Raw genomic sequence first — 26,512 nt, forward strand, 5'->3', positions numbered from 1 at the left:
GAAGGAAGCCTGTACAGAATACAAATATTCCAAATCATGCATCCTGTTTGCAAAAAGGCACTAAAGTAATACTGCAAAACATGTGGCAAATCAATTAACATTTCGTCCTGAATTCAAAGTGTTATGTTTTGGGGGCAAATCCAATACTACACATTACTGAGTACCACTCTCCATATTTTCCAGCATAGTGGTGGCTGCATCATGTTATGGCTATGTTTGTCATTGTTAAGGACTGAAGAGGTTTTCAGGATAAAATAGAAACAGAGTGGAGCTAAGGACAGGGAAAAATCCAGAAAGACACAGCTGTAATTGCCAAAGGTGACACTAACATGAATTGACTCGGAGAGTTGAATACTTATCTAATTAACATATATTTGTGTTTTATTTTTCATTCTTTTTTTTTTTTACAAACGTTAGAATTTTTCTTCCACTTTGACAGGATTTTGTGTAGATCGTTGACAAGAAATGACAATTAAATCAATTTTAATCCCACTTTGTAACACAACAAAACGTGGAAAAATTCAAGGAGTGTGAATACGTTCTGTAGGCTATGAAACAAGTCATTGTAGAGAGTCTTCTTTGCATGACCCACTGAACCACTGGTACAGATATTAGCAGGCCTCCATCTCCCCTTCTGCTTCAGGATATGGATGAACAGAGGCAGCTTAGAGAGTCAGTATCTCTAAATGAATGTTATTGATCACTAGAGAAAGGACCAGGGACTGGTCCCATAACTGCTTGTGTTATTCTCCATTACCGCGTGTTGCCTGCATATACCATCTAAACAATAAACAACTAGGGTAATAATATACGTCATTTAGCAGACGCTTTTATCCAAAGCAACTTACAGTCATGTATGCATACATTTTTATGTGTAGGTGGCCCAGGAATCAAACCCACAACCCTGGCGGTGCAAGCATCATGCTCTACCAACTGAGCCACACATTTTTTTTTCTCCACTGTGCTGGAATGTCATTATGATCATGTATCCTCCTCAGTAAGAGCAGTGCATTGCAGTGTGTGCGTAGTCTTATTTCATTCTGGAAAGCAGACCTTCTCAATCATAATCAAAACATAATCAAGAGTAAATTGTCTTGGAGGGCCTAGTAACGCCTCACTCTCTGCTCCCTCTGTGGTTGTTTTCTTCATCAGTCAAATGAAAACCCATTAACAGAGTGTTTGTGGTGGGCCATAATGGATTAATCCTGAATGGTTTGGCGAACTAGCACCAGTTTCTGTATGAGCATTGTTCTGCAGAGAGGCAGAGTGGGGTTAAAGGCTCTGTCAGCTAGATCAGTCTAGCTGCACACAACACATATATATATATATATATACACACACACACACACACACATACACACGCATGCACGCACGCACGCACGCACACACACACATACACACACACACTATAACATGTATCCACAGATAGCAAGGAAGGCAGAACATGTGTTTCTCACCATGGCGTGCTTTAAATCAACCTGTGCCTCATGGGTTTTCATTAATTGTCTCTGAGGGATCTGGGCTGTCTTCTGGCTCTGTCTGTCTGACAGGGTAATCCCGTATTTTATTAGGAGTGGGTGGAGAGGACTGCCAACTGTGAGGAAGGTGATCAATACATGTCTCTCTGCATTTTCTCCTGTTGATCTCTTCATCTCAACATGAGAGCATAGAGGGCATTTAGCTTTTCTGGTAGGCTCGCATCACTGGGCAGCTCGTGGCTGGGTTTTCCTTTGTAATCTCTGATAGTTTACAAACCCTGCTACAAGCGTCAGAGCCGGTGTAGTATGATTCGATCTTAGTCCTGTATTGACACTTTGCCTGTTTGATGGTTCGTCGAAGGACGATATATCATATCGTTTTGACAATATCGCAATGTTGCAATATTAATTTTGTGCTCCTTGGCTGTACCTGCACCAAAACTCCAGTATTTTTTCTTCATAGCTTGTTCTCCAACTTCGTATTAAATAGGCAGCCAATTTGTTTTCAGCACTTTTATTTCCATGATTGATCATAACTCATTTTCTCATGGCTCTCTCTCGTCACTTAACAGCAGACATACGGTGAGCAATATGTTTGCAAAATCGAATCGCAATAAAATTGCAGTATTGAATCGCAGTACATATAGAATCGGCACCTAAGTATCATGCAAACAATGACATGCAAACAATATGTGAGATATATGATTGATCCTCCGTTGTGTAGGAAGGTTTCTGATGAGTTTCAATCTTCATGGCCTCACAGAAGACTGAACTAAATGGTCATAAAACACATTGGGAGGAGAGACATGGAAAAAAGAGCTGCTCGATAAATTCCAAAGTCGCTAGGTAATATTCCGACTTTCAAACACTGACAATCTGTTCCTTCCTGCGCGAGTGGGTTGAATTGACTGAAATGGGGATCATGTGTGTGATCTTCAAGAACATAGATTTGATCAGATGCTTTTGAATATATGTGGGCAGAATAAGAAGAGCTGTGTCCTCAAGCGAGACAATCAAACCTGTGTCACAGAGTAAGCCAGGGAAATGCAAAAAATACTTTAGTAAATTCAAGCCAATTTCAAGCATTTGTTCCATGGTCTTGTGGGAATGTCTACTTAACCTTGAGGACTGAGTGCAGCAGTTCACAGCTAGAGCTTTTATTTGTAGTTAGCAGCTAGCTCCATCCTGCAGGTGTCTGTGTTACTCGATACCTCCATCTCCGCTTTACTGTGTCCTTCAGATCACATTGACTGCATGTCTGAAGTGGTTTTTATTTTTGTCTGAAGCCGTGTATGGTAGCTCCAAAATGGGACAGTGTATTAGACAAAACACCAGAGAACTTTGCTGCTTCAAATTGTGGAGTTCAGAAAGCCTTGTCATCCTGTCTGTCTTGGTTGATTTGTCGGTGAGAGAGAAGATACCATATTGATGGGCCGTGACAGTTGTACAGGCTGTGTCATCATCTATTCACTAAGAAGACATGGCTGTGAGAACTGAAAGGACTACAGTGTGTGTGAACAAGTTCATAAAAAAGTTAAAAGTAGTTAGAGACTTAACAAATGGTGCATATAGGCCAGTGAGTATCAATCTACATGAGGAGAGTGAACAACATTTTGCAACCTTGGACATGGACAGGGGGGCATCTGTAAATTGGAATGGAAACACACTCAGATTATTATGTAGACACGCATGCACACAAGCACTCACGTATGCATTTCTGATTGGATCGGGCAGCTAAGTGTTTTGGAAAACCCTTCTTGAAGGCTGGCTGCCTTTAGCTTTGAGGCGGAGGCCCTCTATTCATAAGCGAATTCTCCATCAAGAGCTTGGCTGTAATTTCTCTGGCAGCCGACTCAGCATTATATAATGCATCTGTGTGTCTATTGTGAAAAAGGCAAGAGACTGCTGTAATGGGTTAAGGGTAATGAATAGCACAAACAAGAAAATCAATTACAGAAATCATTATGACCAAGCAGAACAACAAGCCCTTCAATGAAAAGGGAAGGGCGGTTTTGTCAAAGTCACAAGTCCTTTACTTTTTATCTAAAAGTAGAGTTGTTACGGTGCTTTTATATTCTGATAGATCTAAGGCCAGGTATTACTGCACCACTCAAGGCCTCCAAATGTCAGTGATCTTCAGAATGACTCACCTTGCTCCGTGTCTGTCTGTCTGCCTGTCTGTCTGTCTGTCTGTCGATCTTGTGCCAGTTAATATCCTCCTCATTTCCACTTTTCACAGTCATTTACTCGTACAAGGACCAGTATCTAACGCTCATTAATTTCACAATAAATCAATGTCAAATCATACTTTAGCTCATCGTATAACATTTGTATAATAGCAGCCAAGCATTGAATGACGCCCGTCCTTGGCCACTACTAGAAACTTCCAATCCTTATAGCTTATATAAACCTCACCCAGTTTCGTACTATGTGGGTAGTTGGCCGAGAGCAGTGGAATGAGGCAAGCTGAACATTTGGAAAACAAGTTAACGCTTCATCTATTTGTGTCCAATGGTTTTAAGCACTTTTCTACTACAGGGAGCTGTGGCAAAGCAGCTCTGACTCTCCGGACCCTGGAGAGGATACAAGTGCTTTACAGTCCCTGCAAAACGACAAATATGATGTCAACTTTAATTTATGCTAGAACTATTGGTAAGAGTAACAATGGTACTGTTGTAACATTGCTTTTGACTGTACCAAACCTTTCCTATTTCAAAAGGGCTTCAGTATCATAGCCTACATACCGTAGTACTGCCTTGATGTTTTGGAGAAGAAATAAAAGACCTTGCCAAATACCCAAGACTGTTCCCAACTTCTCAAACCCACAGAAAAACTATTTAGCTGTAGCCTCATGTATTCAAAACGGCTCTGCCTCATTTTGAAAGGTCGGGTTTTAATGCTTAACTTTGTTGAGCTGGCAGATCCCAGTCTCTGCTCATGCAGGGCTATAAGGCCACAATGGCCCAGCAATGCCTAGAGCAGCCTGGGGTCTGGACCACTGTTAATTACATCTTATAACTGACCCTTAGCCTGATGATGATGATAATGATGGACTATACATGTGTAACAGTGTTGCTTCCTTCCCTCTCCTTGCCCCCACCCCGGGCTCGAACCAGGAACCCTCTGCACACTTCTACAACAGTCACCCTCGAAGCACCGTTACCCATCGTGCCACAAAAACCACGGCCCTTGCAGAGCAAGGGGAACAACTACTTCAAGGTCTCAGAGCGAGTGATGTCACCGATTGAAACGCTATTAGCGCGCACCCCGCTAGCTAGCTAGCCATTTCAAACCGGTTACACATGTACATCCATGAAGATGAAGAAGACGATGATGATAGTAGTTGATAGACGTGTGACTTCAGTGGTACTTTAGTAGTGTACAAGCTGTAGCCATGGGAAAGTTCAGTAGTTTTTGGCCTGAAGTACAACTACAGAATCCTTTTCAAGCAAGTTTTTGTCACTGGAGAGCCAATGTATTTAATGAAAAATGGACGTGTTGCTGTTGATATCCAGTCACTGGGCTATAGAGAGCAACTCCAGAAGCGTTGCAAGTCTCAAAGAGTCCAGTATTTAAAAGGAGCTCCACTCCTAATGAACTAGTCCAACACTGGGCCTATACAGTCAGTTCAACAATGGCTCCCTTTTGACATTCATATTCCTTGGGTGTGTGTATTCTGGTCCAAGTAGAACTGTGCACTGTGTAAAGTGAAGCAATAACAGGGCTAAGGAAGAAGGTGTGTGTGCGTTCATGCACATGCATGTATGTGCGCACGTGTGTGTGTGCGCACGCATGAGTGTGTGTTTGGGTATGCCTGGGCCCTTCCCATCCAGTTGCCTTCACTGTGCCAGTGTACCTGGTTCCCATAGCAGAGCCAGTATGCCCTGGCGGAGAGGTTGGGAAAACATGAGGGGGGAAAAACCCTACCTACCTACTGCTACAGCTGACTGTAGTCAAGGCAGGGCAGGCTCCCAAAATGTAATACTTTCAATATTTGGTTTGGCATTATCGGGGCGATTCGTTTAAGGAAATAGACTCCAGTTGGGGAGGATGGTTTTAACCTTTAATAATAATCCTGGTTTGGTTGTATATATTAGACTAAGTAGTCCTTAGTAGTAGAAAAATAAGCTGGTGTGGGTCATTGTTTGACGTTTAATGTTGTGCTCTTGGTGCTATGCATCCCCAGCCCTCTTTACTTTGTGTACTGTACAGTTGAATGTGTCAGTGTGAAATACTTGTTGGAAGGACAGTGAGGTCAATACTGTAACTAGCTGCCAAACTTCAAACTGCACTCTTAAAACTATGAGCTGATGTGTATCATCATCTTAACATCCGGCACAATCATTCAGTCACCCCGAAAACAACATTGTTCCTCTATGTGGAAACATTTTCCACATGTCTTTGTCAAAAGAGTGACGTTGACCTGGGCTCTTCCTCTGAAATGACTCCTAAATTCTCTGCCATGTAGACGTGTTGAATCTAGATGACCCTTTCACCTTCACATGGTGTTCTCCCATTATGAAAGTGACAGAGATTTGGGCGGGAAGTGGTCCCTAACAGTCAGGGTCGTTCCCTGGAGAGGTCGACTGCGGTACTGAACGGCAACACAAGGCCCCAGTCTCATCACTCTCTGCCAATGTGGCCCAATTCCACTGTTCACAATATTACACCCAGCTATTTTACACAATCAAAATGATAGATTACCCTAGGTGAGTTAAACAATTACAGACCAATTTGGATCTCGTTCCCTCACAAATTACCTCTCAGTTCCCGAAACAACTCGGAGAAGACTAATGATTCCACACGTTTGAGAGGGAAAGAAAAATTGATCTTTAAAGATAATACTCTATGATAATAATGCTTTCAGGTAAGACGCTCTCTCCTCTAGATGTTCTGTCAGTCAGTTGAGCTCTTTTATTTCCCTGGTTGACGATAGATGGAGTGTCTCTTTTCAAACCGCACACACACAGCTTTGAATTACCTTTTCTTCCACAAAGAGCAGGAGGAGAGGACGAGAAAGACAGCATTGTGCATGTCTCTGTCAGGAGGTTATTCAGGAATGAAAGCGTGTCTGTGTGTGTGAGCATGTGTGTGTGTTTGTGCTTGTGTATTGTGCTAGCGTGCTCCTTTCTGTAGTGACACAGGAAACAGTGGGGGACTGACTGTGCTCTGTTGGGCTCTGTTGGCATGGCTGCTGCTATCAGTGATTATTTCTGGTATTTCCCCCAAAGGAAGAAGCAGATATGTTCCTCAATATCTAGGGCTGTGATGGTCATGGAATTGCGGATAATGGTAATTGGCCAGCCAAATGACCGCTGTTTCTGTAATAACTGTTGGAATAGCAAAAATATAGAAATAGAATGAATAGAACGGGCATCCTCATGCATGTCAATGATGGCATAATGGGTGGACTGGCGGCTATTGTGAGTGTACCCATACAGAGAGAGGGAGGCGAAGCGAGAGCCCTATCTCTGCCCAAAATCTGTCTACGTTAAGCAGACCCTTAATTATTAATCAGATAAGGAGTTTTTGTATATGGGGGGCAATGAAAGTGACAAATTTAGCCAAGATAAACATGAATTGCTATTTTGATGCATGAGTCTTATTTTATCTAATAGAAGTTTCGTAATGCTTAGGTTGTTATAAGTATACGGATATATACTGAACAAAAAAGAATGCAACAATTACAGTTCATAGAAGGAAATCAGTCAATTGAAATACATTAAATAGGCCCTAATCTATGGATTTCACATGACTGGGCAAGGGCGCAGCCATGGGTGGGCCTGGGAGGGCACAGGCCCACCCACTTGGGGAGCCAGGCCCAGCAAATCTGGGATGTTTTTCCCCATAAAAGGGCTTTATTACAGACAGAAATACTCCTCCGTTTCATCAGCTGTCCGGGTGACTGGTCTCAGGCGATCCTGCAGGTGAAGAAGCTGGATGTGGAGGTCCTGGGCTGGTGTGGTTACACATGGTCTGCAGTTCTGACGCCGGTTGGATGTACTGCCAAATTCTCTAATACGACATTGGTAGACAACTCTGGCAACAGCTCTGGTGGACATTCTGCAGTCTGAATACCAATTGCACTCTCCCTCAAAATGTGTGGCATTGTGTTGTGTGACAAAACTGCACATTTTAGAGTGGCCTTTTATTGTCCCCAAGGTGCACCTGTGTAATGATCATGCTGTTTAATCAGCTTCTTGATATGCCACACCTGTCAGGTGGAAGGAGAAATGCTGATTAACAGGGGTGTAAAAAATTTGTGCACAAAATAAAGCTTTTTGTGCATGTGGAACATTTCTGGGATCTTTTATTTCAGCTCATTAAACATGGGACCTACATGTTGCATTTATACTTTTGTTCAGTATAAGTGTGATGCACGTGACATCCTGGCAACTTTGAGAAAAACACTTTACATCAGCGTTATCCCTGTTGAAATTCGAGACGGTGTATGCATATTCATGAGGCTAGCATTGCATCTCATTCTCCATTGGCCGTTGACGTCAACACCCCTCATTGAATATTGAAAAAAGTATTAAAATAACATGATGTATCCATTAATCTAAGAGAGGAATAGGCGAGAGACGTTTCGCTCTGTTGACAACGAATTGTTAGGGAGAATCCATAAGTATCTCGTCATTATCCATATGGGCGGCAGTTAGCCTCATGGTTAGAATGTTGGGCCAGTAACCAAAAGGTTGCTAGTTTGAATCACGGAGCCTATAAGGTGAAAAATCTGTCAATCTGCCCTTGAGCAAGGCATTTAACCCTAATTGCTCCAGGGTCACTGTCAATAATTGCTGATCCCTGGCCGTGACCCCACTCTCCCAGGACGAATAATCAAAAAACACATTTCCACGCCTCACACTCATACAGGTTACCCACTTATACATGAAGTGAAACAGTACAAATATACGCACCCCCTATTTAACCTATGATCAGTGTCGCCACTGTTTAGCTAAAAAATAAATAAAATACCATTTTAAAAATGGTTGCCTGTTTTGCATGTTATTTTGTTATTAATAAATGTCACATATCAGTTTGCAAACAATGTAAAACATTTAAATCATTGAGTTAATAAAGCTGCATACAAACATGGTCTCTTTTTTAATTTCTTGAGTAAGGCAAATGCAGGTGTTTCAGCCTAGCTCAGTGCTTTCTGTGGTGGTGGGGCAGCCAGCGGAAATACGGAGTTTAGGGGTTGGTAATGTTCCATAGTTGCACCGTGATTGGCTCAGTGTTCTGTCACTCATGGGGACACTACGTTACCACAAAGAGAGCACAAATATTCAAGCCCCTTGGATGCTGCCATAGAGTTACATTAGAAGTGCTCATCCAAGAAGGCTCAAGGTCATTGGTCACAGATAAAATGACGTCAAATCACATCATATCTACCGTAGCTTTGATTGGACTGATCATGTCAACATCATATTTTCAAAATCTTAGCTAGCAAGAAAGACAAGCAGTCATCATCATGAATAAAGTTGACAATCTACTAGCAAATCCTTTTCAATCATGATCATATGAAAATAAATTATGAAGATAAATTATAGATAAAACGTATCGGTGCTCATTGGCTATTAGACATAAACAATATACTACAAGTTGGAAATCGCATATTCAACAATGAGTGGTTTGGAAGGAATCAGTGGCTAACTGCAAGCGTTGCAAAGCAATCACTAGTCTGCTGTTCAGTGGACTGGGTGTGTGGTCCAAGTCTGTGTTTAAGGGTTAAAAGGATAAGCATTTCCACCTTATAACTTAGCTTACTGTTCTGACTTGGTGGTGCACATGTAGCCTATAGCCTGTTTTAGAGAAATCATTGAATATTGTAAGAGGTTTCATTGTCTGCTTATATGCCCCCTTTATTTATACTATGGTTTTGACTTGGTGTACAGGGAGAACACTGTAAGAACGGCCCATGTTCTGAATTCTGTCACTGTACATTTCAAAGGTGCTGAACCAATAGTTATATTGACTACATCCATCCTAGCTCGCTCATTAATATCTTAATAGAAATTACGGATTGCCTCTTATCCGCTTGTCATCCCCTTATGCCACAGTTTGTACATCTCAATTGTCAGTATAAACCACATTTGTTTAAGCAAGTCAGCCATATCAGCTATGTTTTTTTTTAAGGCAGTAAATGAGGCTGAATTAACTGTTTGGCTGCCAGACAAGGCTGCACCCACTCCTTGGTGCTGAAAATAAGGGCTCTGCTGTTCGGACAGCTTTATGTAGGCCCTAACAGTTTGTGGGCACCGTTTGTCACCATTATAGTGCAATTAATGTATTGTTTAGTGGTGTGTTGTTTTGTGGCTTTGCTGGCATTCATCAAAAAAAAATTGGGGGAGTTTGCCCCACCAAGATTTACATGCTAAAATCTCCCCAGCTTTCGATATCTCTGATCCATACGAGCAAAGTAGGAAGTAAAAGCAGGAAATGTACCCATCAATTATGGAACACCATTAGGGTCTTTGCGGGGCAAAAAAAGATACACTTGATGTGTCAAATAAGCTTGTTGACCAATCAGGACCTGAATATGACTGCACGTCACGTAATAGTTTAACACGTTCATAAATGTTTTATGTAGTTATTACACAGTGATCACACTTGTCACTTGTATTTCATATGTCACAACGATTCACCGATACGTATGCTATGATGCTGGTAAAGTTTTGTCTCGTGCACCTGCCGCTGCCACACAAGCGCAGACACATTTCCCCAAGCTCTGGACAGTGCTGGTCATACAAAAGCTAGCTAGCTGATGTATTTTTTTATTTAACTAGGCAAGCCAGTTGAGAACAAATTCTTATTTACAATTGACGACCTACCCCGGCCAAACCCAGATGATGCTGGGCCAATTGTGCGTCACCCTATGGGACTCCTAATCACGGCCGGATGTGACACAGCCTGGATTCAAACCAGGGACTGTAGTGATGCCTCTTGCCCTGAGATGCAGTGCCTTAGACCGCTGCGCCACTTGATGCAAACAATGATCTTCCCCCCCAAAAAAGCAAAACGACATAATCTGTTTCTGTAGCTATAGTTAGCTAGCTAACTATCTAGCTAACTGTCATCATCTAAAATAACCCTAATTTATAGGACAGTTCTTATTTGAATAATTGTGGTCAGACCCACCGATGTGAAACTAGCCACAATAAGGATTAGCCACAATAGCGGAATTTCCGGTTTACCTTCAAAATAAAAGTCTCTCAATGAATACAAATAGTGGAATCATGCCATAATGGAATAGATCATGCTAAACGAGTTTGGAATGTTCTTCTATAAATTTAACAAAAGACAATCATTTGTTAATTTGACAAAAATCTGTTGAAATCACACTGGATGTATTAAACTTTAGAATTGCATTGGAGGCATACGTATTTCACTATACAGCCTTAGCTATGGATTGTGGATCAATGACATGGGATATCAGACTACACAGTGACACCCACTCTGAAACCACTGTGAATTGAACCACATTTATTGTACCAGTCAACCTGCTATGTGTATTAAAAACTATTCCAGAGGAAAAACAATACTGCGTGGATGTTTTGGAGCCTGATAACTCTTGAGGAGGACTTTGGGAAAAAAGCACTTGGGTATTGAGTAGACTGATACCCCATTTCATTGATCCCCAATCCTTAGGTAAGGCTGTACAGTGCAATATGAATGTCAATATGCACAATAGGCTGACTGGGCAGGTGATTTCCCGCAATAAGAGCTGTGATGCTAATATTTGCATAAACTATTTACAGTTGTTTTCTGTGGGTGTCACTGAGTAGACTGATACCCCATGTCATTGCCTCACATTCAAACACTCCAAACTGGTTTAATAACATGATTCCACCAATTGTAACCTTCTGCATCACTTTCAAAGAGAGACCTTTATTTTGAAGGTGAACCGCACATTCAACTATTGTGGCTAGCTTCACAAACACAGAACCCCGTCCGGTCAAACCATTCGAGCCAGATGAAGCTAGCTGGCTGCTTATAACGTTAGTTTTGGGTAACCGGGTTAAGTAGCTGGCTAGCTAGTTATTTCAATAGGAGAACAACAAGTGGCTACCTAGCTAATACTTACATGGGTTCCTTAATCATTGCTAAGAATATTGAAAATGACTGTTTCAGCAAGGGGCAACAAAAATTCATCACGTTGTTAAAAGTCCACGTTATCGCAGAAATGACCTCAACTGCACGAATACTTGGCAGTTTTTTTTGTACGGTCATAACGGTTATTTTATTTTCATGACGTTTTCATCCAAAAAACGTTTCTTACGTGGTTATATAGTAATTGTTCCAGCCCTATCGATATCACTTGCACAGCAAGGTGTTATGTTATGGAGCGTGGTATGTGCTTGTTTGTGTGTGTGTCTATGAGAAAAAGAGAGGGGCAGGATAGGATGTGTGTGTGAGTGAGAATACAAAATAAATGCAGGAGGATGAGGACTTATTCTGATGTAGATTTATGTAGATTGCAGTGTGTGAATAGGGGTTATATGTTCTCTTACCATATACATGAGAGGTAGGGGGATATGCCTAGAGTATAAAGAAACTGTGAGGGAATTACTTTTTTATTGTGCCTCTATCCAGTTCTCATTTCTAACTCCATTAACCTTTGACGCCTGCGTATGATAGAGGGGAGAGGTAGAGAGAAGGAGATGAAAAGAGACATGAGAAGAGGAGAGAGAGGGGAGGGAGGAGAGAGAGGGGAGGGAGGGAACACCATACTGCCCATTTTCTGACACTATCACAGAGGAGCATCTGACACCAAACAAATGAATCTCTTCCTGTCGTGCTCGTCCCAATCTCACATTTCAGCACATGGTGGTCTTTCTAGCGAGTCACCGGACCATCCCCTCTGATTGCTATCTCCTCCTGGCGGGATTCCTCTCCATTGTCGACCCTGAGCTATCTGCTCTGACATTTAGTCAATAGCAACACGGCATAGAAGAGGAATAATCAAGAGGTTGGACATCTGTCATGATATCAGACTGTTAAATAGCCATCGCTTGCTGGCCTCCGCCCAGTACCCTGCCCTGAACTTAGTCACTGTCACTAACCGACTTAACCCTGCACCTTAGAGACTGCTGCCCTATGTACATAAACATGGAACACTGGTAACTTTAATAATGGAACACTGGTCACTTTAATGATGGAACACTGGTCACTGTAGTAATGTTTACATACTGTTTTACTCATTACAAATGTTTAATACAGTATTCTAGTCAAAGCCATCCTATTCAACTATTGATGTACATACACTATTCTATCCTATGTATTCTTCAGATATACTGCATATTCTATCCTATGTATTCTCAAGATATACTACATATTCTATCCTATGTATTCTTCAGATATACTACATATTCTATCCTATGTATTCTTCAGATATACTACATATTCTATCCTATGTATTCTTCAGATATACTGCATATTCTATCCAAATAATGTCCATAATGTCTACACATCCCATCACACATATGTATATGTACTCCTGACTCTGACATTGCTCATCTGACATTGCTCAATATTTCTATATTTCTTCATTCAATTCTTTACTTTGAGATGTGTGTACTGTTAGATATTACTGCACTGTTGGAGCTGGGAACACAAGCATTTCGCTACACCCTCAATAACATCTGCTAAATATGTGTATGCGACCAATAAAATTAGATTTGATTTGAAATTATACTGTTCCTTTAGGAGTTTCTCCTTTAGGTCCTAGGAGAAAATCCAGCAGGATCGTTCACATTCATATTTTAGTATCATGCTGTAGTTACTGCCCTGGTTTCATTTCATGCTGGGTTGGATGAGTAGCCCTACTGAGTGTCATTTTAGACTTTAGCACTCAAGCTCCACCGCCACAAGGATTCTATTTCCATTGTTCGTTAAAATTGAATTTAAAAAAAATAATTAAAAAATCGCATTCGTATTTTATTCTCATATGCAGCATGGATTCAAGTGGGACTTGAATGGTCCCAATGTTAACAAGCGTCTGGATATGATGTCTTCCATGTACAATGACCCAGAGGAAAATATCCCCCTGCAGCAAATCTCATTTTATGAAATTAGTCATATTTTTAATTGCACCAGAGCCTCTGGAGCAATATGAGCAATTACTATAGCACAGTGTTGTGTTAAATATCGTTACATGGGTTGCAAAGTGCATTTGTCAACGATTCATTTGTCCTCTCAAAGACATATGTTCTAGTCATCAGGACTGTGATTTTATATAACAACGCCTTCAACACCACGCACACAGGCACGGACACACACACATCCTGCCCTTTGTCCACTCTGATAAAACAGATGGGGTTTATGTCAAGTGAAGGAATAGCCAGGACAGGTCTAGCTGTATCTGCATGCTTTGGGATAGATACAGTCACAGAGGAATGATCGGAGCATAGTACCCGCTCAGTGACTTCCTTCTTGTTCTCTCTCTGCTGCCTCTGATTGCTAGTATTGTCTGGAAAGCATCCTGCAGGGAGCATGCGACTCATGTATATTACACGCAGGGGTATTACCCTTGACAGAAGAAATGGTATAAAAAGAGGTGAATAACAGAAAGCAATTTAGCTATTACCTCAGGATAAAATAACAGGGCTTACAGAAAACGTTTTTTTTTCTTCTCAGATTGGAGGGAATTGCGTAATGCAGGTTGGGGTTGTGTCCCTGTTGTGTGTCAATCAGACCTCATCCTTATTTTGTGTGTGTGTGTGTCAGTATCATGACGCTCATGGTTTATCTCAGGCTGTCAGCTGTCTCTGTGTGATGCCATCCACCCGGGGCTGTGGCCAATCTGCTCAGGGGCCTGGGATTGCTCTGTTCATTCTACCCGTCAGTTATCCTTCAGTCAGGCACAGTTACTTACGCATGCACACACACACCCAGGCCCAGTCATTTAATATAGATACAACTCGTTTGTTTTGTGTTCTCATTTTGAAGATGAATAGCTAGTTACAGGAGATGCAATGACGTATTGATTTCTCGAAAAAAAGTCATTAGATAACCTTCTCGCAGAATGTTGTTCATTGAAACAGACAGGATATCTCATCAACATGCTGTCAAGAGGTAGTCTGGCCCCCCATATCTGTTTACTCCGTCTTGCCAACTGCAATGGCCGTTGTTTGGTGTGACAATGACCATGGGAGTTGGCAAGAAAGCACAACCAGATGTGGAAACAGGCTAGTCAAGATGAGAGAGGAGACTAGACGAACATGCTTTGGGTGAATGGTGTACTAGGACCAGACAGTATGGAAGTATAGAGAGGCTTTCCATCTAAGTCAATTGTTCGTGACTATTGGAATCAAATGGCTGGTGTATTGTCAAATGACTGTCTATATATTCCTTAGGAATATAAATTGTTACACATGTATGCACTCTCATTTCCTTTGCCATTTATGTCGGCATATGGGCATATTGGAAGTTCCTTCTTTCAGTGCTAAACAATTCCCCCAAATTCAGTTTCTTTCCTGGCCCTTTATACACTGAGCAGTAGGGGAGTTTTCAGATGTAATGGAAATTGTACTGGCTTGCAAACGGGTACAAAGGACTGAATGTATTCTTCATTCGCATGGCTCTCTCCAGGTGGCAACCCACTCCTCCAGTGCAGCAAGGTTGAAAGAGGCAGAACGCTTTGAATCCTCGACAGGTGGAATTCATGAGTTTTGTTGATGCGTGTTTGTGCATGTGCAGGTAGTCCCTTTGTGTGTGTCTGTGTGAGATCCTGGTTGGTTGAAATTTAAATGGAAGTTTCAAATGAACGCGTTACTGTAAGCAAAAACGATACATTCTTCTCCTTACTGGGATGTATAGACTACTACTATGCGCAGTTTGATGCATAATTCTTTCTGTGTCGTAGTCTAAATTTCTTTGTGCGTGTGCTGGCATGCATGCGCGTGTGGTGTGCATACATATGTGCGTGTGCTTGCGTGTGAATGTGTGTGCGCTTGTGCACGTGTGTATGTACAGTATGTGCGTGTTTACAATATGTGTGTGTGACTGATAGCGTGTTGAAATGCGCTCTCCCTAGACCGTGTTCTATTACTTATCCAAGCAGACACGTGCAGAGTGTGTAGAGATGTGTAGAGATCTTTTCTCCCAGGGCATGTGTGATCTATCTCCGTCAGAGTGGTTGTAACCTCCAACTCCAAACACATTCCTGGGGCTGGTACAGTACTAACCCATTAAAGATTTGTGGTCGGTGGCCGTCATAGACCGTACTGTGGTTGCTGGGTATCCCAGGCGAAGACCATACTCCAGCACTTGTACAGTCATCCCAGGCATCTGTCCCTCTCCTCTCCTCTAACTCTAGACATTTCACTCACAGCTGTATTTCTACCACTACAAATATCAATGCATGAGAGAGACTAAAGCTGTCATCTACTGCACTGTATGTTCTGCTTTCCCTTCTCTCTTAATTTCTACATCACTGTTTCTCAGGCTAGCTCCATCATGTCTGATCCCTCTCTGTATACATATGGCCACCATCTGTTCTGGCAGGGCGATGTCGGAGCCCAGAGTGGGCCAGCTCCGTATCCCACTGGAGACCACGTGCAGTAACAGGGTTAACCCCTTACAGACATACACTATATACGTATATACATGTATGTGGATGCCCCTTCAAATTAGTGGATTTCAGCCACACCCGTTGCTGACAGGTGTATAAAATCAGGCACACAGCCATGAGATCTCCATAGACAAACATTGGCAGTAGAATGGCCTTACTGAGGAGCTCAAGGACTTTCAACGTGGCACCGTCATAGGATGCCACCTTTCCAACAAGTCAGTTCTTCAAATTTCTGCCCTGCTTGAGCTGCCTCGGTCAACTGTAAGTGCTGTTATTGTGAAGTGGAAACGTCTAGGAGCACGTAGCGCGTAAAAATTGTCTGTCCTCGGTTGCAACACTCACTACCGAGTTCCAAACTGCCTCTGGAAGTAACGTCACAAACCTAAGGTCACCATACGCAATGCCATGTGTCGGCTGGAGTGGTGTGAAGCTCGCCGCCATTGGACTCTGAAGCAGTGGAAACTCGTTCTCTGGAGTGATGCATCACGCTTCACCATCTGGCAGTCCAACAGATTAATGCATAGTGCCAACTGGAGGAGGAATAATGGTCTGGGGTTAGGGTTTTGTGGCAACATTTTGGGGAAGGCCCTTTCCTGTTTCAGCACAACAATGTCTCCGTGCACAAAGCGAGGTCCATACAGAAATGGTTTGTCAAGATCGGTGTGAAAGAACTTGACTGGCCTGAACAGAGCCCTGACCTCAACCCCATCGAACACCTTTGGGATGAATTGGAACACCAACTGCGAGCCTGGCCTAATCGCCCAACATCAGTGCCTGACCTCACTAATGCTCGTGGGTGAATGGAAGCAAATCCCCGCTGCAATGTTCCAACATCTAGTGCAAAGCCTTCCCAGTAGAGTGGAGGCTGTTATAGCAGCAAAGGGGGGACCAACTCCATATTAGTGTCCATGATTTTGGAATGAGGTGGTCGACGTGCAGGTGTCCACATACTTGATACAGTACAATCTGTTGGGCCATATAAAATCTGTTAAATTTTTTGCCTGATTACGATTTTTTTCCTGAATTCAGTTTTCTCTGGGTTTTTTTCCCCTGTTTGAGTCACACATTTCTAATAGAAAAACAACCAAATTGGATGTTCTAAGTCCACAACAATGATTAAACCACATCAGAAAACGACTTTTGATGTCTGGGTAAAAACTCTACGAAATTTTAATTTTTGTGTGTAGATACCCTTGAAGAGACTTGCTTTGGTTAGAGGTGTTTCTGTAGCACACGTGGTTGCAAAATTGGCTAAACAAATCACCACTGGATTGATGCAAATAATCATGATATCATTCTGCCAGGTAGGCATGGGGTACTTTGTAGCTAGTTAACATTGTTTTTGGGAATGCTTTTCCATCTACCAGTCATCACATAAGCATCATCACTAACGTCTACAGAAAGTGGTAGACGAACGTGCATAAACAGACAGGGCCATTCCTGCGCCATTGCCTCGTCAGAAAGTTTATGGAAAACACTTATCCATTTTGTCAATGTCTTATCATAATCTTGGGCAAATTATTATTAGTAGTATAATTTCTTTTTGAATATTAAATTCAGTACGTTTAGTAGATTTCCTACTAAGTTCAAAACATTTTGGAATATTGTTGAATTACGTTTTAATGTCTGGATTCTGTGATTTCGTCCGCGTTCTCAGCGTGACGGATTTTATAGGGCCCTGAATCTGCAAAGATGTAAAGGTAGAATAGGATATACTCTGTCTCTTTCTCTCTTTTCTCTGTCTTTCTCTCTCTCTACCTTATTCTTATTTTTTCATGTGTTTTTACATATAGACTTTTCTCTTTCACTCACTCTCTTTCTCTCTCTCGCCCTCTATCTCTTTTTATTTTGTTCAAGTCACATGAACAATTCACATTATTACAAGTTACATTATTCATCTTCAAAATCCCCTGCAACATTGTGCACAGTACACAGAGCACAGAGTGACCTAGCAGACAGAAAATTCTCTATTTCAGTGTCGTCCCTGCTCTGTGGCGAAACCTAGGGAAACTAGTCCCATGGACCTGCAGAGTTTTCTGGGGGAGAACCAGGCTCCGTGCATCCCTCTAAAATAGATTTAAGTGCAGGGTAAAGCCACATCGAAGTCACAACTCCAACAGTCAAGTCTGGGAAAGTCAGAGAGGCAGGGCCTGTTCCTGCCCCTGCATGCTAGGCATTCAGCCCTACAGACAGGGGGCGGTAGAGATAGACAACACAGCTAGGACAGTTATGACTGCATTGGCATGTGATATTACTTCTTCACATGATGGGGAAAGTCAAACTGCATACTGCAATGGTGCACCTCAGCCTACTGTAGTAACCGTGCTCTGTTCCCGCTTTTCTCCCGACATTTTGGTTGTTGTTTTTCTTCTATTAAGCCTATATAGTAGCTCAGATGGATGTGTGCTCATAACATTGATTACTTCAGCAATGAGTTCATAGTCAATGTTTCAGTGACATCGACAAACTAAACAGTAATCGTTTTTTTGTTTTTTTTAAGTTACTGTAACTACTATGTACTCCCAGTTGCAGTAGAACAGACTCAGTGTTCCAAACCATTGCTTTTAATGTACCAGATCTTTTCTATGAGGCTGTATGAGACTGTCCACTTTAAAACAACCCTATTATTGAGTACTAAGCATTCATCATAGAGAGATGGGGGGGCTCCTGTATACATAAATGTATTCATTCTTCAGTAAAGACTTGCTTGCCTGGAGGATCTCTCTCTCTCTCTCCCTCTTTTGTTCTCTCTCTCTCTCTCTCCCTCTTTCTTTCTTTCTTTCTTTCTTTCTTTCTTTCTTTCTCTCTCTCTCTCTCTCTCTCTCTCTCTCTCTCTCTCTCATGCATTAAACCTCATGACTCAGTTGCTCACACATGTGGATTATTTGAATAGCAATAGCAGTCACTTGGCACAGGTACACTGTTAGAAAGAATTGTGCTATCTAGTATAGAGGTCGACCGATTATGATTTTTCAATGGCGATACCGATTATTGGAGGACCAAAAAAGCCGATACCGATTAATCGGCCAGTTGTTGTTGTTGTTTTTTTTTGTAATAATGACAGTTACAACAATACTGAATGAGCGCTTATTTTAACTTAAAATAATACATCAATAAAATCAATTTAGCCTCAAGTAAATAATGAAAAATGTTCAATTTCATTTAAATAATGCAAAAACAAAGTGTTGGAGAAGAAAGTAAAAGTGCAATATGTGCTATGTAAGAAAGCTAACATTTCAGTTCCTTGCTCAGAACATGAGAACATATGAAAGCTGGTGGTTCCTTTTAACATGAGTCTTCAATATTCCCAGGTAAGAAGTTTTAGGTTGTAGTTATTATAGGAATTATAGGACTATTTCTCTCTATACCATTTGTATTTCATTAACCTTTGACTATTGGTTGTTCTTATAGGCACTTTAGTATTGCCAGTGTAACAGTATAGCTTCCAGTCCCTCTCCTCGCTCCTCTCTGGACCTGAACCAGCAACAGCCACCATCGAATTAGCGTTACCCATGCAGAGCAAGGGGAACAACTACGAGAAGGCTCAGCGAGTGACGTTTGAAACTCTTAGCGCGCGTTTGAAACTATTAGCGCGCGCTACCTAGCTAGCCATTTCACTTCGGTTACACCAGCCTCATCTCGGGAGTTGATAGGCTTGAAGTCATAAACAGTGCAATGCTTGACACACAACGAAGAGCTGCTGGCAAAACACACAAAAGTGCTGTTTGAATGAATGTTTACGCGCCTGCTTCTGCCTACCACCGCTCAGTCAGATACTTAGATACTTGTATGCTTGTATGCTCAGTCAGATTATATGCAACACAGGACACGCTAGATAATATCTAGTAATATCATCAACCATGTGTAGTTAACTAGTGATTATGATTGATTGTTTTTTATAAGATAAGTTTAATGCTAGCTAGCAACTTACCTTGGCTTACTGCATTCGCGTAACAGGAGTGCAACGAGAGAGAGGCAGGTAATTATTGCGTTGGACTAGTTAACTGTAAGGTTGCAAGATTGGATCCCCCGAGCTGACAAGGTGAAAATCTGTCGTTCTGCCCCTGAACGAGGCAGTTAACCCACCGTTCCTAGGCCGTCATTGAAAATAAGAATGTGTTCTTAACTAGTTAAATAAAGGTATACATTTTTTTTTTTTTTTCTAATCTGCAAATCGGCACCCAAAAATACCGATTTCTGATTGTTATGAAAACTTGAAATCGGCCCTAATTAATCGGCCATTCCGATTAATCGGTCGACCTCTACGTCACTACAGTCCCTGGTTTAATTCCAGGCTGTATCACAGGTAGGCCGTCATTGTAAATAAGAATTTGTTCTTAACTGTCTAGTTAAATAAAGGGTAAATATATATACATAAATATATATATTATTAAACCCTTTGAAGAACCCTTTTAAGTTCCAGGTACAACCTTTTTGGTTCCTTTCCACAGAGGGTTCTACATGGAACCCAAAAGGCTTCTACCTCAAACCAAAAATGGTTCTACCTAGATCCAAAAAGTATTCTCCTATGTGGACAGCCGAAGAACCCTTTTGGGAACCTTTTTTTGTAAGAGTGTAGTTAAAGGCATATAGATGCAAAGGCTGAAATGTATATTTTCAAATGCCTGGTTTTTCAAACCTATAACACTCAATGGTTGGATAGGTGATACCCTGCGGTTACTGGATCCCACTGCTGCCACCAAATGTCAGAGGGACCTCTGTCATTGCAAAACAGAATCCTCTGTCATTTGTAAAACAACAACTTCAGACAATACAAGTTAATCATCTGCTCTCTGATGGGTGGCTGAATATTGCCAGGTTTAATCCACAGCACGGTGACAGGGACATCATCAGGAGAGGAGTGCTGGCATGGCTTTTTGTCACGCACAGAGAGAGAAAAAGTGGGTACTGTATTGTGGTTGTGGCTGGTGTGTGTGTAAGAACTCGAGCAGTTTTTCCCTGCGGGCTGTTGCTTCACTGGTTTGCATTAGAATGCAGTGAGTCACCTTGCCACAGCCAAGCCTGTGAGCAGCCTACACTTCACTGTCAGCTGGTGCTGCACCATCACTGCATGATTCTGCACCCTGCGTCATAGTAACGTCAGGGAAGTTACTGCCAAAAGCTAATTTGCACATTTGCAAGGTGTTTTTCAAGCAAACACTCCTACATATAAATCAATTAATACATTGGAAAATTACATGCTCAAAAACTGAGGAAAACAGGTTTTGTGCTTCAGGACATTGATACAGGTCTTTACTTTGGCCAAGTTTCACAGTAAACAACTCTCTAGAGCCTGTTGGTAATCCTGACTTTTCAATGATCTTCTGAGTAAAGCCTTTCCAGCTCCAGCAGAACTGTGTTGGTCTGACTGAAGGACGGCCAAGGGATGGAGAGACAGACAGAGGGACCCGAGAGAGAACAGGAAGTAGTCTTAACTCGCTCATCAGTATGTCTGGCCCTTTTCTCTCCTTCTCTTCTCCCCTCCAGTCTCAGGTCTGGCACAGGCTGGACACCCATGGGCTAAGTGGATGTTCAGGTCATGTCCTGCATGTTGTGGTCCTCTGGGAAGAGGGTGCCAGCCAGCACAGCCAAGCTTATGACTTGCCTGCCCCCCTTTTTCTCTAAAAACAAAGAGAGTCACACACTCCATATGTATAACCACCCAGTAATTTATTAGATAAAAAAAAAATAAAAAAACATTTTTTCCACAATTTCAAGAATGACCCACCTAACCAAGGTGTCAGAGGAAATACCATTCAACTGGTGACAGCCTGCAGGCACCTGGCCCAACACAAGGAATTGCTAGGGCACGATGAGCCAAGTAAAGTCCCCATGGCCAAACCCACCCCTAAGACAGATGACACTGGGCCAATTGTGCACTGTCCTATGGACCTCCCGACCATGGCTGGTTGTGGCACAGCCCAGGACTGAACCTGGGTCTGTAGTAACACATCTCACACTGCGATGCAGTGCCTTAGATTGCTGCCCCACTCGAGAAGGCCCTATACTTTAGTGTTTTTGGAACTCATAGCATCCCCCTGAGTCCTCTTGGGGTTGCCTTTTCTAGGTTTTAGTGCACGATACTAGACACTTACCCCCATAAAAATGCGGCTGTTGTTACTCTCCCCACACAAATGATTGGTGTGTTGATAAATCACTGCACGTCAAAGTTGGAGGAACATGTGGTAGCCTAACAGCTCTCCCTGAGATCCCCATTTAGCTAGGTACTGTATATAATGGTGTGAAAGTGCTGGCAGGCGAGGGCGAGGGCGCGGGCTGGGGAGATGCCAGGACAGCCCCACACTGCTTTAAGTGCTTAAAGCTGGATTACCTGGCGCTTCGCACACGCTGCAGTTAAAGGGGCCACATTGTCATCTAGAACGATATTAAAGAAGGTGTTTCAGAGACATCCATGATATGCCCAGGTGGTTGTTGAAGGAAAATTGGTTGTTTCTTTGCCATTGGTCTACTGTAAGGTAGCCTGGTCCCAGATCTGGTTGTGCTCTATTGCCAACACCTACAGTCATTGTCATGATTTGCACAAACAGATCTGGGACCAGGCTACGTGTAAAGGGTAGTACCAACCAAGGCATTGGTTGATACTGTAAAGTTAGGTTTGGTTGGTGCTGCATCAGACATCTGACCCTATCCTAATATAGCAGATGACTGGGTCTAGTGTCCTTTGTTAGAGGGACATGTGTTTGTACGTGGTCCAAGGTAGTGTACCTGACAGAGGTGTACAATGGGAGGGGTCACGGATACTGAGCAGTGCACTGTGGCTCTGCATCACACAACACCTGTTCTACCTGCGTCACGGCCCTCCATCTCCATGGTGACTGAGTTTGATCAGTTCAATATTCTGACCATCGCGACCCTGAAGGAGAAAAACAAAAAAATAAGAAATGTTTGGACTCTCAAAACAGAGGCCTCAGATAATTTAACATGTTAGTCTAATCATGTCCAATGGGTCAGAGGAGGATTACTAAATTCCCTTAAAGCCTGTTTATTCCTTGGAGACTGATGACTAGTGTACTGTATACTGCAGGGCTAGGCAGCAAGTCAATTGAATTAGCTGCATATTGAGAATGAGGAAGTGTTTGAACCAAAGCTACTTTCCCCTCTGCCTAGGGAGAATAGAGCCATTGGTTACAGCCATTTTTTAAATTTGACACACTGCAGGTGTGAGTGGTGAGTGTGGGGGGGGGGGGGGGGGGGGGGGGGGGGGAGCATAGCACTGCGCTGCTATGGAAAAATCTAAAATGTGGAAGTCTGAAATGGGACGGAAAGCAATCTGCCTCATCATCCCCTGAGCAGGAGAGAATGACTAATGTGCTTTGTGGCAGCAGCCATGATGAAACTGCCTCCACGATATTAGTTTAGGTAGAATACTCCATCTGAGCCAAACTGAAGAGGGATGGTTACAACATAGAAATAAGCACATACCCCGATATCTGCAGAGCTAAATAGACGTATTTTAAATGAGGACCTATAATTTAACATGGCCACCTAATGGTTCAAATCTTAATAAAGAACACAATGAGCAAGTGTGGAATCGTGATAAAGTAAGCTGTCTCACGGCCATGGTGGAAGTCGACATGAATATCCAGAATGGGATCCACAAAAACAAGAAAAGCTAGATTTTAAAAAACTGTTTAGCAAACACTCTATACATTATATCACATCTATTTACCGCTGAGCTGCGCTTAAGAATGCCTCACAACAAGCATCTTGAATTGAAAATGGCGGACGGAGACAGGGAGATAACTATCACCAGCAGTCTACCCCCTTCCTGAAACAGACATGCATAAATATCAGTTGGTAACCGGATTGGGTCATACCAACTCACTTCACTAGAGAGGAGACATTATCTCTCTAAAATACATCACAGTAGCCGTAATAAATGTGATGGCATTCCAAATCCAACTGCCGTACAATCAACTTAAAATAAAACAGAGCTCTTACATGTACAGCATATTATCAAAGTAACAAAATAGGAAGAAAGTAAACCCCTGTGTCCTAATTGGCGCCTTTAAACTGGGTATGAATCACACCCAATCCAGCGCGTACGAAGCATAATAGCAAATGTTTGGACAGAAATTCGGCAACAGGTAGAGTTTACCTGGTAGACAGTCAAATCAAAGCAGGCACCATCCCGCATCGTAACAAATCATCTTAGAACCTTTTTTTATTTATTTATCTCTACGCAATAATATTCTTATGAAGCACCGGCAGTCAAATGTGACATTTCTGAAATGTTGTCTATCCTCTCCCTGCTCCAATGCCTCGAGTTGTAAACAACAAACAATTACACCCTATCTCATCGACAGAGACTGCCAGGTGGTGTTCCTCACACACAGTGACTGCTTGCGTAGACAGAAACACAATACACTCCTCAATGTCCCCTCCACAAAGATGGCTGACCATGATCTTTGGGCCAAACCGTTCACCTGTTACAGTACAGTACAAACTGACATATTTAATGAACATTAGGCTTTCCTGCGATGGAAAAGTCACTTCTCCTCAATAAAAAAGTACCCACTTGTGCTGTATTATTCTTCCTGCATAGGATTATTGTAATTTTCTAGTTTTAGCTTATTTTCCATTTTGTGATCCAATAAGTATTGATCCATCATGAGACTGTCTACTGTTTTTACGCATTTGTCTGTTCTTAACCACCTGTCTCTTTTCTCCTTCCACTTCTTCCCTTTCATCCTACTCTTGTTCTCTCTCTCTCTCGCTCTCTCTCGCTCTCTCTCGCTCTCTGTCCCCTTCCTTTCTCTCTCCCTCCTCCAGGTGTGCTAAGCCTACCAGAGAGCCTGACTCTGCATCGGGACCAGCAGCGGTCAGGGAAGAGTGGGGAGGGCCATGCCTACAGTCAGTCGGAGCTACGCTCCATCGAGCAGTGCCTGCTAGCCACACGCGTAGGCAGCATCTCAGAACTCAGTGAGTACACTCAGACATAGATTGGGTTTTTACACTACTTTTTACATATGTTGTGTTTATGTGCGTGTGTGTGTGTGTGTGTGTGGTGTGTGTGTGTTACAGCATGTTAGAGTTAGCCCACTCAGGTCTCACTTTACCCAAGCAGAGAAATTACACATGAAGCATCCATGAAAATATGATTTGCCTTTCAAGATGTACCAACAGAAGTCCTGATAACGAAGTCAATGTCAGAGTATTTTAAATCGATGCATTATTCAAACAATTTAAGGAGATATACATATGCTTTCAGGATCACTATGAAACATCTGTCTTCTTTCCCCATGTTGAAATCTGTTGTAAGTCTTTTTGAATTCTAATGTGTTTACATTTTGTGTTTAATGTGTATTTTATATAGTATTATTCAGGGCTCATTTGGAAAAGAGACATAGGTCTCAATATGTCTTCCTTGTCAAAATAAATCTTCTTTTTTTTTTAAATAAAATAAGATGTACGTATCAAATCCAAGCTTATTGGTCGCTTACACAAGTTTGCAGAGAAATGCTTGTGTTTCTAGATCCAACAGTGGAGTAATACCTAGGAATATATGTGTTTATGGGTCCCATTATGCCTGGCGAAAACCCAAACACTGCATTCCACAGTAAGAACCTTAAACCAACGGTCAAGCATGGTGGTGCTAGTGTGATGGTTTGCAATGCTTTGCTGAATCAGCACCTGTACGACTTAAGGCATAGAAGGAACCATGAATTCTGCTCTGTATCAGAGAATTCTACAGGAGAATGTCAGGCCATCTGTCTGTGAGCTGAAGCTGAAGTGCGGCTGGGTCATGCAGCAAGACAATGATCCAAAACACACAATCAAGTCTACATGAAAATGGCTAAACAAGCATCACATTTTAAGTTTTGGAATGGTCTAGTCAAAGTCCAGACTTAATCCCATTTGAAATGTTGTGGCAGGACTTGAAACGAGCAGTTCATGCTTAAAAACCGACAAATGTTGCTGAGTTAAGACAGTTTTGCATGCAAGAGTGGGCTTAATTTCTTCCACAGTGATGTGATAGACTGACAGGAAGCATTTGGTCACACACAGTCATTGCAGCTAAAGGTGGCACAACCAGTTATTGAGTGTAAGGGGGCAATTAGTTTTTCACACAGGGGAATTAGATGTTGCATAACTTTCTTAATGAAATAAATAAAATAAGTATAATTTTTTTTGTAATTTGTCAACTCAGGTTCCCTTTATCTAATATTAGGTTTTGGTTGAAGATCTGAAAATATGCAAAGATAGAGAAAATCAGAAAGAGGGCAAATACTTTTTCCCTTCACTGACTAAACTCATTGGCCACCTCGTTCACGAAAATGGTTCGCTCCTACAGACAGTGATTCACATGGCCTCACTCAGGTTCCCTTTATCTAATATTAGGTTTTGGTTGAAGATCTGAAAATATGCAAAGATAGAGAAAATCAGAAAGAGGGCAAATACTTTTTCCCTTCACTGACTAAACTCATTGGCCACCTCG

The 26,512-nt window shown here is 42.1% G+C and overlaps 1 protein-coding gene across 2 annotated transcripts in view; it reads left to right on the forward strand.

Moving 5' to 3' along the window:
* Positions 1–26,512, forward strand: part of abtb3b (ankyrin repeat and BTB domain containing 3b) — a 140,873-nt gene that overhangs the window by 62,255 nt on the left and 52,106 nt on the right. For both annotated transcript variants that reach the window (XM_036977566.2, XM_036977555.2), the window contains exon 2: positions 24,847–24,996. In XM_036977566.2, coding sequence (XP_036833461.1) covers positions 24,847–24,996 — 150 coding nt within the window. The remainder of the gene's footprint in view (positions 1–24,846; positions 24,997–26,512) is intronic.

The sequence above is a fragment of the Oncorhynchus mykiss genome, chromosome 1 (assembly GCF_057628025.1).
Source record: "Oncorhynchus mykiss isolate SJ-2025 chromosome 1, ASM5762802v1, whole genome shotgun sequence".
Lineage (NCBI taxonomy): Eukaryota > Metazoa > Chordata > Actinopteri > Salmoniformes > Salmonidae > Oncorhynchus > Oncorhynchus mykiss.